Genomic DNA, 16,045 nt, shown 5'->3' on the forward strand with positions numbered 1-16,045 from the left:
ATACTTCCAAATGCTTTATGTAAGACATGCTGTATTTTCTTTTGAGTGCTGCCAAACTGTGCTGCATCTGAGCTACCTACCTCTATTCTGCTGATTCAGCTGAGTGAGTGAGTTTTTCCTAATGTGGAAAGTATTTTTTGTTTTAGCTATCAGATTTGCGAGTTCATGTATGAACGAGAGCTTCGCTATGACAAAATAATTGGCTGTTACCTGCATGATCCAGTGAGAAAGGTGAGTAAATCTGGTGCTTCTGGCTTCTTCATAGTAGTGCAGCCTGTCCTGCTGGTCAGAGTGTAAATGGGCACAACAGCCCCACTCTTCTGCCATACTTGTCTATCTTAAAAAATGTCCTCCTTTACAGTTGAGTTTTCTTAGTTATAGTCAGAGCTTTTTGTGTTTGTGTGTGTTGGAGTGTCATTTTTTTGTCATTTTTTTAAAGTCTCAGAGTTTTTGGTTTCTTTTTAAATTCAAACAATGCTAATACATAAAACCTGAGTGTAAGGTGGGATTTATTGCAAATGTTGCTGACTGTGATACTTCTTTGTTTCTGCTATCAGTCCCCTCTTTTCTCCCCCTGGACAAAGTTTCTCTGCCCTTACTGTCTCTTTGCATTTAGCTTCTGCATGTCTATAAGTTGCATATCTGCCACAGTTTTTGATGTATTCTCTTCCCTACCACCAACAGAACTTGGGAGGAGAGTCTGGCAAATGTAATCTCACCAGCTCCTTGTGAAACTACTATGCTGAAAGCTGTGTGGGTGAAGGAGTCCAAAGGGATAGGTTGTGATAGTGAGATGGTCAAAAAATATGGCACAGGAGAGCATCTGAGCTGAGGACAGTGCAGGAGAACCTGGGGGAGAGGCTAATGTTGAAGAGGAATTCAGGAATATGCTGGGAAAACTGACCTACTCTTTGGTAGAGCCTTCTTTTCCTATGCTCCTAGCTAAAGAGTGAGGTCCTTTTTCCCTGTGAGAAAGAGGGGGGCATTTCTAATAGTGCAAGAACAATTCTCTTTGACCTCAGTGCTTAACAACTTCAGCATAAATTCTGTTCCTCTTGGCTTTTTTTTCTTGGCAGTTCTTCAGGAACTATTTAGGCACATGTAATCTCACCTGCAGATAACTTATCCTGACTTGCTAAGAGAGGACTAGCCCTGAGGTCATCCTAAGACTGTTTGAAATGCTCTCCCTTACTAAAATCTAATGCTGTTATTGGTGCTGCAGAACATAGTGTACCATTTATGGGTTTATGCCTTACAGGAAGAAGTTTTCAACTATATTCACAACATCCTGTCCATGCCTGGCTACAGTGCTGAAGAAAAGCAGTCGGTGTGGCAGAAAGCTTTGGAACATATAGAGGTAGAGTGTATCCTAAACCCATGGTACCTCAGCTACTGCTAACTCCTGTTGGATCTGCCTGGTGCTTTTCTGTGAGCACAAGTGTCACAATGTCGAACGACAGCTGTTTAGAAAGCTCTGACTTTAAGGTTTAGTAGTCTCATACATTAATGTAAGTGCCTCTCTTGGATTCGGGCTGTCTTCCTTGGTTTCCTGGTTTCAAGTATTGCTCTTTGGATAATGGGACCTTATCAGGGGATGACGGCTAGTGAATGCTGTGCAGCAGGGAAGGAATCCATTAACAAGTCTTTCATCTTCTGAGCGTGCAGCAGTAGCAAGGTCAGGACATTGACATCACTGACCTCACAGTCTGTGCTATCAAATTCCTCATCTTACAATGATAATAGCATTCAACCTTGGTACCCTGGCACTTTTAACCTGTGGGAAGATGGGGTCATGAATTCTACTGTAAGACACAGACTGTTGCTAGACTTCTCTAGCTAATAATCTTTCCCATCTCTTCAATCTCTTTTTGCTTCAGGGGGTGGAGATGTGTCTGAAATAATTGTCCAGTCAGTAGACATGGGGAATCCATAATATGCCCACTTCCTGTAAGGTGGTGTCAGCCCCCTCCAGGATGATCTGGAGATAAGCCAGAAAAATAACTCTGTCTATAAAACAAGCAGTCATGCACTTGCCCAGACTACTTAGCAGAAAATGGCCACAGAAGTCTGTATACTGTGAGGTGGACAAAAAAGTACTAGGTACATTTGAAAGATACGGAATACTTTTAGTGTCTACCAACATCTGCAAGTAGCATATGACTAATGAGAAAATGGACCAAGAGGGAAAATAGTTCAAAAGACAATAAACAAAGAAATCCTGTGAATCCAGCTGTATGACACGCAGCTCGCTGAGCTCACACCCACTCTCCAGATGCACTTTCAGAGCCTATGGCAGTTGTTCGTGATGGTTGTGCTGTGGCTGAGCGGGCCTGGCTCATTACTACCTTATCGGAACAACTGAGCTTTCCAGTTTTATGCACACTGGGCTTTCCAAGTTGAGCAAACTGCTGTCTACTGTGCTGCTTCCTTGTGTCTGCTTTGTTGTTCCCCTACTGCATTCCTTGTCTCTGCTTCTATTGGTATATACAACCAAATTGTTTGGCATTATGAGTGATTCAGCCTTCCTGTGTAAATCTTGTTTTGTGTCTTTGTGGAATCACAGGTAGGTCTCCTTGCTGGGTCTCTTCAGCTTTAGGCCTTTACAATTGCTGTTCCATGCTTGAGTGTCTCAGGACAAATCAGAAATGTCCTGTTTTTCCCTTCCTGATGTTTCTCATTGTGTTGTACCGGTTTTGATAAGCTTGTCATAGGCTAAGACTGCCAGCTTTTCATATTGAGTTGTTTCGGGGTTTTTTTTCGCAGTTTGGAGCCACTTCTTGATTATTGTACAGTGTCAAAAGTGCCCAGTGCCCAACTTGTCAGAGCTGCATACTTTTTTGAAGTTGGCAAACAACATAAAATATTCCTTTCAACTTGTCCATGGCCATCCTTAAAAACAGGGTTTCTTGCACTGTTCCATCAGCCTTGTAGGTAACGGCTTTTATCTATGCTTTTCGCAGTTTCCTCCAAAAAGCTGCTGGGCAGATGATTGGTTCTGTAGGTCAACTTTCTTGGGTGCTGTCACTCCCTCTTTCCTTTTGGCATCTTCTGTTTCCCAGGATTGGTGAACAGTATATACAGTTTCATGTGACTTAGCAGCTTACTGGCTGCTATGGGCTTTTGTTCTTTTCCATTGTATTAATCCTGCTCCTTGACATTCAGAAGACTTAAAATAGTAAATAACATTTCACTAGGGTGGTGCTGTGATTTCAGGTCTTTGAACAACTGCCTTTTAATCTGCTGAGGTATGAAAGTAGCAAACCAGCCTTTTCAGTTGAAACTAGCAGTGCTTAGAGAGGCTTTCCTGGTGACTGCATGACAGAAGGTGAGGTTTGTGATTGGTGCCACTTCTTATTTTCTCCATCAGCCTGCATAGCTGTTGTTCCTTGAGGTTTATCTTGAAAATAAAGCCTAAGGCTTCCCTTCAATCATAGTGCTGTTTGTGGTGGTCACTTCCTGTCCTCAGACCCACATGCTTTGTGTCAGTACTGTCTCCTTAGGCAGACAGCCCTTGAGAAGTACCATGTTTGCAAATTGTTTATAGCTGGGAGAGATGAAAACCCAAGCCCAAAACCTTTTGCCTGAGAGTAGACTGTGAAGATCACACTGATTCAAGAGCTGCAGTCAATTACAGGGAGGCTGGGCCACCTCCCTCCAGCCAGTCAGTCCTATCTTCAGCAGTCCTGAAGACTCCCAGGGAGGGTTTGTCCAGAGAGAGAAACAAATTTACACTGTCACACTACATCCTTTCTGAATTCTTCTGCACTGCTGTGGTTAAGATCTTCTGGGTCCTTTGGATTGCCTGTGCTTGTGAGGTGAAGGGGTCATGCTCCTGAGCACTAGAGAAGCAACTGCGGCTCATGTAGTAAAGCTGTGAGGTCAAACACCTCAGAGCTGCTTTGCATACAATATGGTAGGCAAATTTTCTTTGGAAGCCTCACAACATGCATCTTCTCTGATAGCTCTTCTTTAAAGAGCTTGTGGAGTAGTCCCACTCTTCCTTGTTAATTCCGTTCTTCCCTTCACTCTGGTCTGTTGCTGGCATTGGCTGAATTTGATGGCTGCTACTTCTGTCTGGAGACCAAGCTAGTGCTAAGTAACTTTTTCAGATTTTTTTTTTTTCTTCCAGATGTATGTTTATGGAATTCTTCTTTCTTTATCACTGTAACAGTTGTTTTTCTTTAGTAAAGCTACTTTTCTCCTTTGTAGGCTTAGCAGGGGCTTTTGGGAAGGGTTACCAGGTACCCAATATTGGTTTGAAGCAGTAGCTTCTCATTTATTTGGAAGCATGGATGAATTTGGAAGCATTAGGAGCAAAAAACCTCATGTTCTGGGTTGTGTAAACTTGTATGATATGAAGCCTCTTAGATCAAGCTTGTCAGAAGGCAAACACACAGGCATCTAAAAGATTCCCCCCCACACACCTTTTATTACAATAAAGAAATTGTTTATGTTTTTTTTCATGTCTGGACAGGTCTCGGTTACAGTTAACAGTTGCAGGAAACCTGCTTTTAAACCTCTGGTTGGGTTCAGTTCAAGCCAGTTAAACACTGTTTCCATTTGACTGAGAAATTCCCTAGGGTCAATTGAGGGCTTTGTTTCCTCTTTGGTGCGGGCTCCTAGTTGGCACTAGGAATGTCTTGTTGGTAGGGAGTAAAAGACAGTTGTGAGAAAACCTGGTAAATAATTTCCTTGCCTTAGAACTGAGATGTGGTCTCACTAGTGTGAAGAGGTTTGCGTTCTTACAAGGCCTGTTGTGTAGTAAAATCATTGACTTTCAAAAATGCCTTTTTACAAACTACCTTTCCTTCTAATTTTTTTCAAAAACACTTTTTGTGTGATGGTATTCATTATTTTACAGCTTTCATCTAGGCAAGGATGCAGTTACAATAGGAATGGACTTGGCGATACTGCGTAATTATATTGCCTATGAAATTAAAAGTAATTGGCTTTGTTGTGTTTCCCTCTCCAAAGGAGTTGCTGTTGCTGAGTCCATGTAAAGCAGCTGACTTGGTAGCTATTCACTTCAGTGAGCAGATTGAGAGCATCATTACAAACCTTCAGGTAAAGCGTCAAACTTCATTGATGTTGGTTCTTCTTTACAGTGAGGTTGTTGTTCTTGTACGAAATGATTGCTAAGTGTAATGGTAAGTTGTCGCTGTGTCAAACAAGAAAAATAGCTTGATAGCTACTCAGCTGCAGGAATTCTTACGTTTGAATTATTTGGCCCGTTTGTAGAGTTCTGGCCGTAAAAATGTACGATCTCAGAGTTGCTGGTTGTGTCACTTGCTAACGCAGTTTTTAGTTTGGAGTTCAGTATGGCTTGCACTCACAGATCAGACAGATCTGTTGTCAGCACACATATCCTCTGAGTATTTATGCGAGGCAAATGCCTAAACCAACTTCTTCAGCAGGCACCAGCTGCGAAGAGTATTTTCTTCAATTGATATAGTTTAGGAATCACTGGGTTTATAGCACAGTATTTAAAATAGTAATACTCTTTCTCCTCCTGTTGTATAGGACCAGTTCTTACTCTTCCAGTTTCTGAAGAGTCTCCTTGATCCGAGGTATGTAAGAAAATTGGACCATTTACAAACTACAGCTTGAAAACATGGGTTAAAATAAACTCCTTTGAAACAGTGTTATTGATAGATAGCCTACAGCCAAGATTAGGGCTTAGAAAAGGTGCCGTGCTCTTCAAACTGCCCAAAATTGATAAGGATTAGCAGAGCTCTTGCTGGCTTCCTAACTGGGAGGTGGTGTGGGTTCCAGTACGTGCAATGTGATGCCTCCCCCATGCTGGTGGGATTTTGGGCATTGCTCTAACAGCTTCTTTGAGAAGGCTGTGAAATGGTTACCCTGTGACTAAAAGTGCCATTTCTCTTCTCAGAAATGGCAGTTTCTGTTCTCAGCCCACCAGTTTGATTACTTGACCAAGGTGCCCAAGTGTAACATAAATAGAAAAGTGTTTTGGTCTATTGGCATTTTTCATTTCTATCTTATTTCAGAATTGCTGCCATATTTCACTGCAAACTTCTCTTTAACTACTTGCTTGTTCCATCTGCTCCTGATCTTTCAGTATTTCAGCACTGAGTGTTCTCTTTCTGTTGAATCAGTTTCAAATGCTACAAGACCTTGATTATTTATTTTGTAAGACATTTATATACACACAGCTCTGATTGCCTTCAAGCAATTGTTAATACAATTGAAGGAGATATCTTGTTTTGTCAATTAGCTACAAGTTAATTGTGCTTTATGAAGAGGAGCAGTAGGAAAAGATAATATTATCTAAATTCAAGTGTCAATGTTTCAGTTCTTGTTGAAGTGGAATAAAAAGCATGCTTTGGAAGCTAGAACCTGGAATTAATCACTTTTGGGATTTTGTTAGGATGTAAATTAAAAAAAACCAAAACCAAACAAACCAAAACCATTTTGTTACTTCCTGAGTTTTACAGCCATGTTTGTATGGAAGGTGTTAACTTCCACAGCTGTTGTTTTCTTACAAGTCAAAATCAGAATTTTGCCAAGAAAATATCTTGGTTGGGTTTTATAGGAGAGAAATTAGATGATTTAGTTAATAAAAGAATAATTAAAAAACAAAAATTGAATAGTTAAGCAGAAATGATACCCAGCTGGGTGGTAAGTAGGACTTTGTTTATGCTGTGATATCACTTGCAGCAAGTGAGACCCAATGAAGGTAGTAATTAACCTGGATTTTAATCTTATGCATGGGTTGGCTTCCATAATCTCTGAGTAATAAACATATCTAATTTAACTCTACCATAATTAGAGCTAAATACAACCATTTCTCCTGTAGTTATCTTCTAATCAAAAGCAACAGATGATGTGTTCAAACCAGCAATTGGAAGCAACCTTCTGTATCTGATCTTTCAAAAGATCTCTGTTTTCCCCTCCAAGGCTGATGATGTTCAGCAAGATGCATTAGGCTACATGGCTTGTCACATTGTGCCGTGTATGTCTTAAGAAAGTTTATGAACAGTTCCTTTTCCCTCTGTGTTCCAAAGTCTACTAATTCTCTGCACTGCAATACGATGTTCAGCACCCCAAATGATGGAGATAAATCACATACTGATGGGATTGTAGTTGCCAGAATACTCAATAAGTAAGAGACAAGTGGGACAGTTATACAGAAAAATGAACAAAATAATACTAAATACTTTGGATTTACATGTGGCAGTGACTGACTGCCAGTGAGACCAGTGAAGTAAGCCCAAGGTTTAACCTATTGTTATCAAACTATGTTGTCAGTAAGAAGTATTCTGTAGAGATCCTAGATTGCTGGAGGGGCTTTTTTGTTTTAATAACACTCAAGGTCCTGTGGTCTGTTTTCAGTGCTAGGAGGTTGTCTGAGACCTATTGAAATGAGCTGAACTGTATCCTGAGAGAGGTAGGGCAGGAGGGAGAAATCTTGCTATGCAAGACCTAATCTGCAGATGTACCTATACTTAATAGCATATCTATACATAGAATAGTGATTAGGTTCTTCTGAAAACATCTGTCTCTCTTCAGTCAATCTAAATGTTTATATGCTTTTTTGGAGCAGAATTTTTATTAAAATAAAGACTCTTAGAGCAGTAAATGAGCTTTTAATGTCTCAAATACGAATGATTGCTTGATCATATGGGGACAAGACTCATCATGCTAGTATAACTATCCTAGTTGGTGGAATTGCATCAGGGATTAATTTGGCCCATTTAATTTAGCTAGAGATTTATTTTAAAGGAGGTGGAAGGGGGAAGGGAGAAAACAGGGTTAACAGAAATTGCTTGGGGAAATTAAAACCAAATGTCCGTATGTTTGTATCTTATAAACAGCCACAGAATACGGAGAATGTAGTGTGTATTGCTCAGCTCATTAATCACAGCCTTTGCTACATTTTAATTTTAAAGTCTTAACGTTTTTTTTCCTCTAAAAAAAACCCACCCTCCACAGTGAAGCATGTCTGTTTGCAGTATGTGTTTGTGTATTATACCAACAATGTTAATTTATTTAGCAACACAGTGTTCTGGGTCTATAAATACATTAACAGATACCTAGACTTTTAGATTCTATTACAATGGCTCTTCTCACTGACTAGCTATCTGTTACACTTGCAAGGCTCAATTGTGCCAGCTTTTGTGAGAAATCAGTGATTCTCTCTTCCTTTTAAGAAAGACCATGTGGAGTATGGCGAGGGAGATGTTTGACATGGTTATATTGAAGACAAACATAATCACACTGAGCTGAGCAGGACCTCCAAGTCTCAAGACTGTTGCTTAGTTTTTAACATTATCAAAATCCAGCTTGCTTTCCATTCTCTCTTCTCTGCATTTCTTGAGTGAAATGGTTAAGGAAAAGGTCATCTTGCTCATGAAGTTGTGAATACTAGGTCCCAGAGTTATTTCCAGAATAGAAGTTTTTTCTTGTACTAAAAATGTATGACTTGCCATTTTCCCCATTTTGCTAGATAGAGATCATTTTAGATAGAAAGTGCTTCTTTATTTTAGTCTAGTCACAAAAAGAGTAGAACACTCACTCCCTTACAGGCATTGGGGGAGTTTATAGGGTGTGTGTTGTGGGAGGAGTGGATGGTGAATGCAGGAGGCCAGAATTTAGGGTTGTTCTTTGGTCCTTTGAAAGTCCATTCTTTATTTGATGTCAGAACACAACAGTTTGGATACTAGTTTTTGTACAACTATGTCCATGCTTTGGATACTGTAATTAGTACCTGCATGAGGCTTTCATTTCTGGGCTAATATAGTTTATAATCAAGTGATTGACATTGTAACCACAGTAAGCTTCTTTTGGCTTTTTGGGAGCACAGTGTTCTCCTGGCCTTTCTTGCATGATAATAATCCTGTTAGCTCTTGTAGCTCCCAGGAAATAGAGGATCATATTGTATATCAGACCTTTTCCATCCCATGGCTGTAGGGTTTGCACATCAACGCATCTTCTCCTGATTAGGAATTTTTCTTCAGAAAGGTAACAAAAGTAAATACATACCTTGGTCTGTTTTCTTTCCTAGAAGGAGCTTCAGACAGGTTTAAGAGCCCTGTTTCCTAGACAGGATAAACTTCTGCTGTTTCTCTGCATGATGCATCAATCCTAAGAACTGCCACATGAAGTTTAACCTACAGTGGTGGTGAACTGCTGTTCATTTTGAAGGGTTGCAGATGCTATATCTGTCTCTAAGAAAGTATCACCCTTTCCCTCCTAACTCTTTGAAATCTCTTGCTTCATGTTGCTCTTTCTAAAAACAAGATCAGTAGAAAACATTCAGGACACAGGGACAGTTGTGGGCACTGCACGCAATTATGTTCTCTGTTTTGTTTCCCCCACATTAGGAGTTTACTTAATAATAAGCCAAGGGATTAGAAAATGGCCCCTGCAGTGCCAGAAAGCTGCTGCTGAAAAGGAATCGGAGAAATCCTTTTTACAGGGACATCTTTATTGAATGAGTTTAATTGGACTCTGAGCTTCACTTGGAGAAATTACCTTGGCTAGAATTGGAAGGGAAGCCCTAGTTTGGCCTCCTGAATGTCTCAGACCAAGCAGCGTTATTCACAGCCCTACCCAGAAAACAGAGTCAGGTCTGCACTGCTGAGTCCTTGACCGTCATGGCAGTGTTGCTTGTGACAGGTCAGGGAAATAACAAGGGCAGGAAGCACAGCAGAGGTTGGAGACCTGTGTTGATTGAGCAGATCCCATGCTGGGAGATGAAGGCAGATGTCTTTAGTTCCAACTGAATATGGTTCTGTAGAGCACCTGGTTGCAAAACCCTTGAGAGAGGATGCAGCCTTTGGCTGAACAATACGCACAGTCTTGTTCAAAACCTTACACTTGGCTATCTGTTCTACCAATGACCATAAAGTGCACAGAGTTATTGCCTCTGCAAGAGCAAAACCTAATTCATCAGTTTTGTTACGGCTAAGAAGAGGAACTTAATAAAAATGGGGATGTGTCCCTAAAAGAAGCATGAGTCCATATCACAATGAGGTAGATAAAAGGGATCATATTCTAGCAGATGAAACATTAAAATGTGATAAAGGAAGCCAAAGAAGAATTTTGGGAACAATAAGCAAAAAGCAACAAAATATTTCTTCAAACACATGCAGAGAAGGTCTATAGTAAAAGATACAAGCAGCATCTAAAAAGACCAATCAGAGACCATAAGGTTTCACTGAAGAAATTAGGTGAGTTCTTTGTCCCTCTTTGCCACAGAATTGCTGAAGATGTGTCTGTGCTGATATCTTTCTTCACAGGGGTCTTTGATAGTCTAATTTATACTGAGGCATCATTAGAATATGTTGTGTAACAAATGAAATGCCTACTTAACAGACCTCCAGCACCAGTAACTAGTAGAAACAACATAATTTTTCTCTTAAAACCAGATTTTTTACTTCTGTATTATGGATAAAAGACAACACACAATTGAATAAGAAACTCTTCTTCCCAGCCAAACTTCTGGGCTAGAATTTGACTTAAGTCTCCTGCGCCTTTTTTATTCCAGAGAAGGCATTAACCAAGACCTGATACACTTACCGCCCGGCATCACTGAGCAGTTCATTGAGCTGCTGTGTCAGTACAGCCCAGACCAGGTTTTGGAGACACTTAAAGTTCTGGAATACTGCAGACTGGAAGAAACCATCCAGGTAGGAAAGACATGTATAAGGACTGGGGCTAGGGGAAACATTCAAATCAGCTGCTACCTTTTTAAAGTACTGTAAAAGTACTTTAACCTAGGTTGTGGATTAGTTCCTGGATACTCTTCCAATCCATTTCTAACACTGTTTGTCCCTTTGAGCTGCTAAACTGCTCTCCTGTAGCATGGGTGTCTATATTTAACATACTGATTCTGAGATCAATCTCAGGGCTAATAAGAAAAAGGCTGTTAGTACTCTGAAGCTACAGAGTAACTGCAGGATAGAGACTGGCTGTGTTAATGTTGATTAATATGTTGAAGGTGTATGAAATCATGGGCCTGGGGGTTTTGGAAAGCAGTGCTGCCAAAATTTGACTAGCGTTGGGAAAGCGACTATTTCTTCCCTTTATGAAAATTTTAACAATAATCTGTCCTTGATCTTGATTTATAGATTTTTTTTTTTTTTTAAGATTTTAATTCTGGTGCTGGCAATACTGCAAGTTGAGAAATAAACACAACATAGCTGGTAGCGGGGGGAAGTAGGAGTGCTGCTCAGACTGGGTAACATGCCTGTGAACACATGGAGACACAATCCTTTCTGACCATCTGGTCGTCATTGTCTTGTGGAGTAAACAAACACTGGCAGATTTCTTAAGATAGACATTTACTTTTTTTTTTTTTTTTTTTTTTTTAATTATTTTATTTTAACTCAGATAACCCAGAAACATCAGCTCCATGAAGCTTCTTCATATTTACTGGAGAAGAAGGGAGATATCCATGGCGCTTTTTTGGTTATGCTTGAGGTACAGTACACTGAAATCCTGAATGTGGCATTTTTGCCATGCCAGCATGGCACGACATGCCATCAGTGTGATGGCGTATGTTAAGGTATGATATTGTCATTGCTTCTCAATTTGTTTCCCACTAAAATCCATGGAAGCATTTGCCTTCTGTCAAATAACAATATGTTGAGTTGTCTGCAGACTCAGCAGATCAGTATATTTTTCTGGCATGTCTTCAAACATCTAGTAGATAATGGATGCTGAAATTTGTTTTTCTCAATCAAAAATCATCTTTCAACTCCTGTTTTCCTTTCTATATTTGGAAAGTAATTTATGCTATGTTAGTCATACTGGAGAAGAAAATGAGGGTGAGCCTTTGTAACCATACCTTTTATAAACATTTCTATCAAGATTCTGCACGCTTACTGTTCTGAGTTCTCTCTTTTGTTTCAGCGATTGCAGAGCAAGTTGCTGATGCTTATGCAAGATGATGAAAGTAAGACTTATCAAGTTAAATTCCTTTTTCTATTACAAAGAGATAAACACAGAAGTGTAAAGTGCATATGCCTGACACCTGGCATAATGAGATCCTATTTCAGGTTTCTAGGTTTTGTGGTGACATTTTTAAAATTTATATTCACATAGCTGAGGTAGTTATTCTGATGACACTTCCTTACTCTGTTACTGTGATCTTGCTAGAGATCTAGAACAAGCTGTGATGGATGGGGTTTTTTTGTGTGTGTGGTCACCAGCCCTGTTAGCTTTTTTGATTGCGACTGGTACTCTTAGTGGCTTACCAGACATGTCTTCTATGTTAGAATCCATTCAAACTCATTACTGAGCTTTAGCAGGCATTATATATGAACAGCTATGAGAGACATCTGGAAGTACCTTTTTTTGAAGCAAACTTCTCAGAGAAGAATGTTCTGCCTACAGAAAATGAGTATATGCACCATGTGCACTGTTGACTAGCCCAAGGACTCACAGGCACCTAATTAAATGCAGTTCCCATATTTGTTACTTAATTGTATCCTAAACCACAGCTAAGATCTTCCTTATTCAATTACATGAAAAGTTTTATATGATCAGTTTCTTGTGCTATTTGGGAAAAGTGCCAAAAATCAGGACCTGTCTTTATAATTTAGTTGCTCACTGTAATGAACAGACTTTAGATGAACAGCATGATTTTATTTTGCAGAATGATTGGGACTTAACATATCTAATAGTTTTTATAACTGTAGTTTGTCTTTTTCCCCGAAAAACAGGCTCAGCTGAACTCCCCTTGCTAGAAAACATTGAAGATACCTTAATGAAAACAATTGCCCTTTGCCAGAGAAATTCACACAATTTAGACCAGCAACAGCGAGAGGTAAGGTAATAAAAAAAAAATGTATTGCTAAAATCAACAAAGGTCTCTCTATCTCCTAGAACTTTCTCTTCACATGCTTCTTCCTTTCCTCATCTATTGGATACTGCTATGTCTCAAGCAGTCATTGTTTTCCTCTGCTTTGCGTTCTTTTGCAATGGTTCAGGTTTTAGACCCACAAGAGAGAAATCCTCACTTGTAAAGGTGAGGCATGATATAAAGTGTATCAGTAGTGGAGAAGCAGATGAGACACCATTCTTTCCCCCAGTTTTAGCTCCAGTTGCAATTTTGGCTGGAATGTCAATCAGGCACTAAAGAAGGCATGATAAGATTTGAGCCAACTTCATACTGGCACAAAGCTGATGCTGCTGTCACTGTGGCTGCAGAATATTGCTGTTCTGAATATGTTCACAAATCCTTAATTTAATGTCAGCCTGGTCTTTGAGAGGTGGAGACGATACAGCTTGCTTGAGCTGTTGCAGAGAGAACTGGGTTTGCCTGTCTCCTTGTACTGGGGTTGCATTTCCATTTTGCCAATGTCAGTGACACAAAAGGCATCTTGACTCCTAAGATTATGCATGACTTATGTAACTGAACTCAAAACTGAGAACACTGTTCCTGTGTCTGAAGAGGTGGCATGTCTGGAAGTCAAGAATTCTGTAATTTCTTCTGACCACTGCCCAGTGTATGAGGTGACCTGCTTGGTTTCTTCTTTTAAATGATTTTATTGTGCAACAGGAAGCTGCTGTGTTTTATTGAAGAGGTGTCTGCATGCACACCCTGAGTGCTTATGGCCGGCCTGCCTAATTGGATAGATTTGAGTTAGTGTTTGCTCTCCCTCTGGGTCCTGTTCCACCTGCTGGAATTGTTCTGTTGATGCCCAAGTAAGATTTGACTCTGGTCACCAAATGAAGGACCAGCTTCCCCGGTACAATATTATGTGAATTTTCACAACTCCCATATACTGCGTGAAGAATTTAGATGCCCCTTTCCTGTTGGGTTCCATTCACTGTGCTACCCATTATGAAAGCAGTCTCTACACCAGAGAGTTTGCATCTCACATGGTCAAGTAGTTGGGGACTGAATGAAGTAAAAGTAGATTGTTGTCACGATTTCCGTAAAGAAACAGATGAGAATGGAGAAGAGGGAGCAACAGGAGCCAAAGGTCTTCTGTGCTCAGACCCCAATCAAATAGTATCTTGATCTAAGATATGAGCAATCTGGACTGAAAGCAGATCCCCAAGTGCTTTGCTCTGAGGTTATTTTAACATGTTTCAGTTCTGTTCCATTGCAGTCATGAGAAATGCAGTTGTTCTTCAGAATGTGGAAGCGAGTCTTTGGAAATGGACTCTGACATTGGTCACAGCTCATTTTTAGTATTGCTGTGTTCTTACTGCCTTTTTTCCTTGCATTCAATTATTTCAGGCCCTCTGGTTTCCCCTGCTGGAGGCTATGATGTCCCCACAGAAATTATCTGGTTCTTCACAGTGTCGATACTCCGAATGTAAGTATTTTGGACTTTGTGACCTCAAATATTAATCAAAATCTGTGTTCTGCCTCTCCTCCTCTAATGAATGACTAGAAGAAAAGGAGTTTTGTTACTTATTTCCTAAATTTGCTGCTCTTGCAGTAGATCTAACTGCAGTGGCTGTAGGACTGAGCTCAGCTTGGGCATTTGGTAGGCTGCAGCTGTCAGATATTTCTTTTTAGTCCCGAGTGGAAGAGGAACCCTACCACAGCCTCTGCTCATAAGCTGGTTCCATTGAGTATGGTGTCTATGAAAAAGGCAAGGTGCACAGCGTGTACAAAGGCTTTCTAGATTGTAAGTAGGTCGCAGTGTGCACTTTGTGAACTTCTGACATAGTACACTGTCATCTTCCATGCCTAGCCTTTTTGTACGCTTATCCCTGCACCTGTCTATTGTGTACAAAATCACTAGAACTTGAATACACCAGCTAAATTCTCTACTCCAGTTCTAGTGCCCTGAATCTGTTGTGGTTGTCAGCAGCACATCTTGAAAAGCCTCCCTTTATGGGAGACTTAAGACTAGGTAAAAAGGGGCTTAGGTACTGTGGTCTTGGACAGAATAATGTCTTTTGGTCTATTCCAGCCCTGTGGTCCACAGTGATTGTGGTTGTGCGTGGTTAAGGATCGCAACATATTACAAATAAGTGTGGTGGTGATCATGCTGTCCACTCTCCCTCTGTTTATTTCTTTCCAGTGACCATTACCTATATCTGGACTCTTGGGGATAGTCTTGCAGAGATCAGTAACCTAAAAATATAAATCACTTCTTTGCTCAACTCATCTTTTCCTCTAAATTTAGAATGTTCTCTAGATTATCCATTTTTGGGAGCTAATGCCTGCAGAAAAGTAATCATCTGAAGTGATACCAGAAATGATGAAAGGATAATACACTTGGATCCTGCATAACTATTTTGTTTTCATTCCTAACGTGCATACTTCCCAGACTGCTCTAACTAACTAATTATCCCCACAAAGAAGCTGAATTGCTGGGTCCATGCATATCTGAATATTGGCTCTTACTTTGGGGAACTGGGGATCTAGGAACAAGTTTCATGCAAAGGTTAGTGCTAGGAAATTTTAGTCTCTGGGACTATAACATGGACAAGGCATCCAAATTGGTTTTCGATAGCAGTAGGAAAAGTGAATGACAGTGCTACAAAGTAAGTCTCAAAATGTGAATGTTTACTGTAGGTAAATCAATAGGGTGTGAGAGGGGAAGGGAGAGGCATCATGATATTGAAAACTTTTAAATATGCTTTCTGATACAAAAAGCTGTGTTTGCTTAGTGCAAAGTGTGCAGAAGAAGAAATATAAAAGCTGTTTTCAAACTGGAAAACATGAACTGAAATAGAACTCTCAATCTGTAAGATTGATCTCTCTTTACTCCTTGAATCCTAATGAACTGTTGGTGGCTTTTATATTTGATATTTCAGCTTTGAAGAGTTTGACAATGCAAGTGCTGAACAACATGGCTGCATTTATCGCTCTTCCTTCAATCCTGCAGAGAATTCTACAGGTGAGTTTCTGAAGAGAAGAAGCTTTCACCAAGCTGTGCCACTCAGTTATTGGGAAGAGCAATTTCCAGGTTGTTAAAGATCAGGTTCACTAATTGTCTGGTTCAAAATATTTCAGTAGAAGTTCAGTTGGTGAGTTATAAGTTGGAAAAGCTGATAGAATGACCTGGGAGACTTGATGGTCTGAGGAGACATGTGGGAACACATAGACCTG

The 16,045-nt window shown here is 40.1% G+C and overlaps 1 protein-coding gene across 4 annotated transcripts in view; it reads left to right on the top strand.

The window, feature by feature from the left end:
- The window catches only part of VPS8 (VPS8 subunit of CORVET complex), an 85,072-nt gene that overhangs the window by 46,326 nt on the left and 22,701 nt on the right, over nt 1-16,045 (top strand). For 3 of the 4 annotated variants that reach the window (XM_075032169.1, XM_075032170.1, XM_075032172.1), the window contains exons 31-40: nt 147-231; nt 1,259-1,357; nt 4,975-5,064; nt 5,521-5,567; nt 10,511-10,652; nt 11,356-11,445; nt 11,878-11,920; nt 12,690-12,793; nt 14,216-14,294; nt 15,751-15,833. In XM_075032169.1, coding sequence (XP_074888270.1) covers nt 147-231; nt 1,259-1,357; nt 4,975-5,064; nt 5,521-5,567; nt 10,511-10,652; nt 11,356-11,445; nt 11,878-11,920; nt 12,690-12,793; nt 14,216-14,294; nt 15,751-15,833 — 862 coding nt within the window. The remainder of the gene's footprint in view (nt 1-146; nt 232-1,258; nt 1,358-4,974; nt 5,065-5,520; nt 5,568-10,510; nt 10,653-11,355; nt 11,446-11,877; nt 11,921-12,689; nt 12,794-14,215; nt 14,295-15,750; nt 15,834-16,045) is intronic. The other variant, XM_075032171.1, reaches the window with a different exon arrangement.

Source organism: Buteo buteo, chromosome 7 (genome assembly GCF_964188355.1).
Source record: "Buteo buteo chromosome 7, bButBut1.hap1.1, whole genome shotgun sequence".
NCBI classification, from domain to species: Eukaryota; Metazoa; Chordata; class Aves; order Accipitriformes; family Accipitridae; genus Buteo; species Buteo buteo.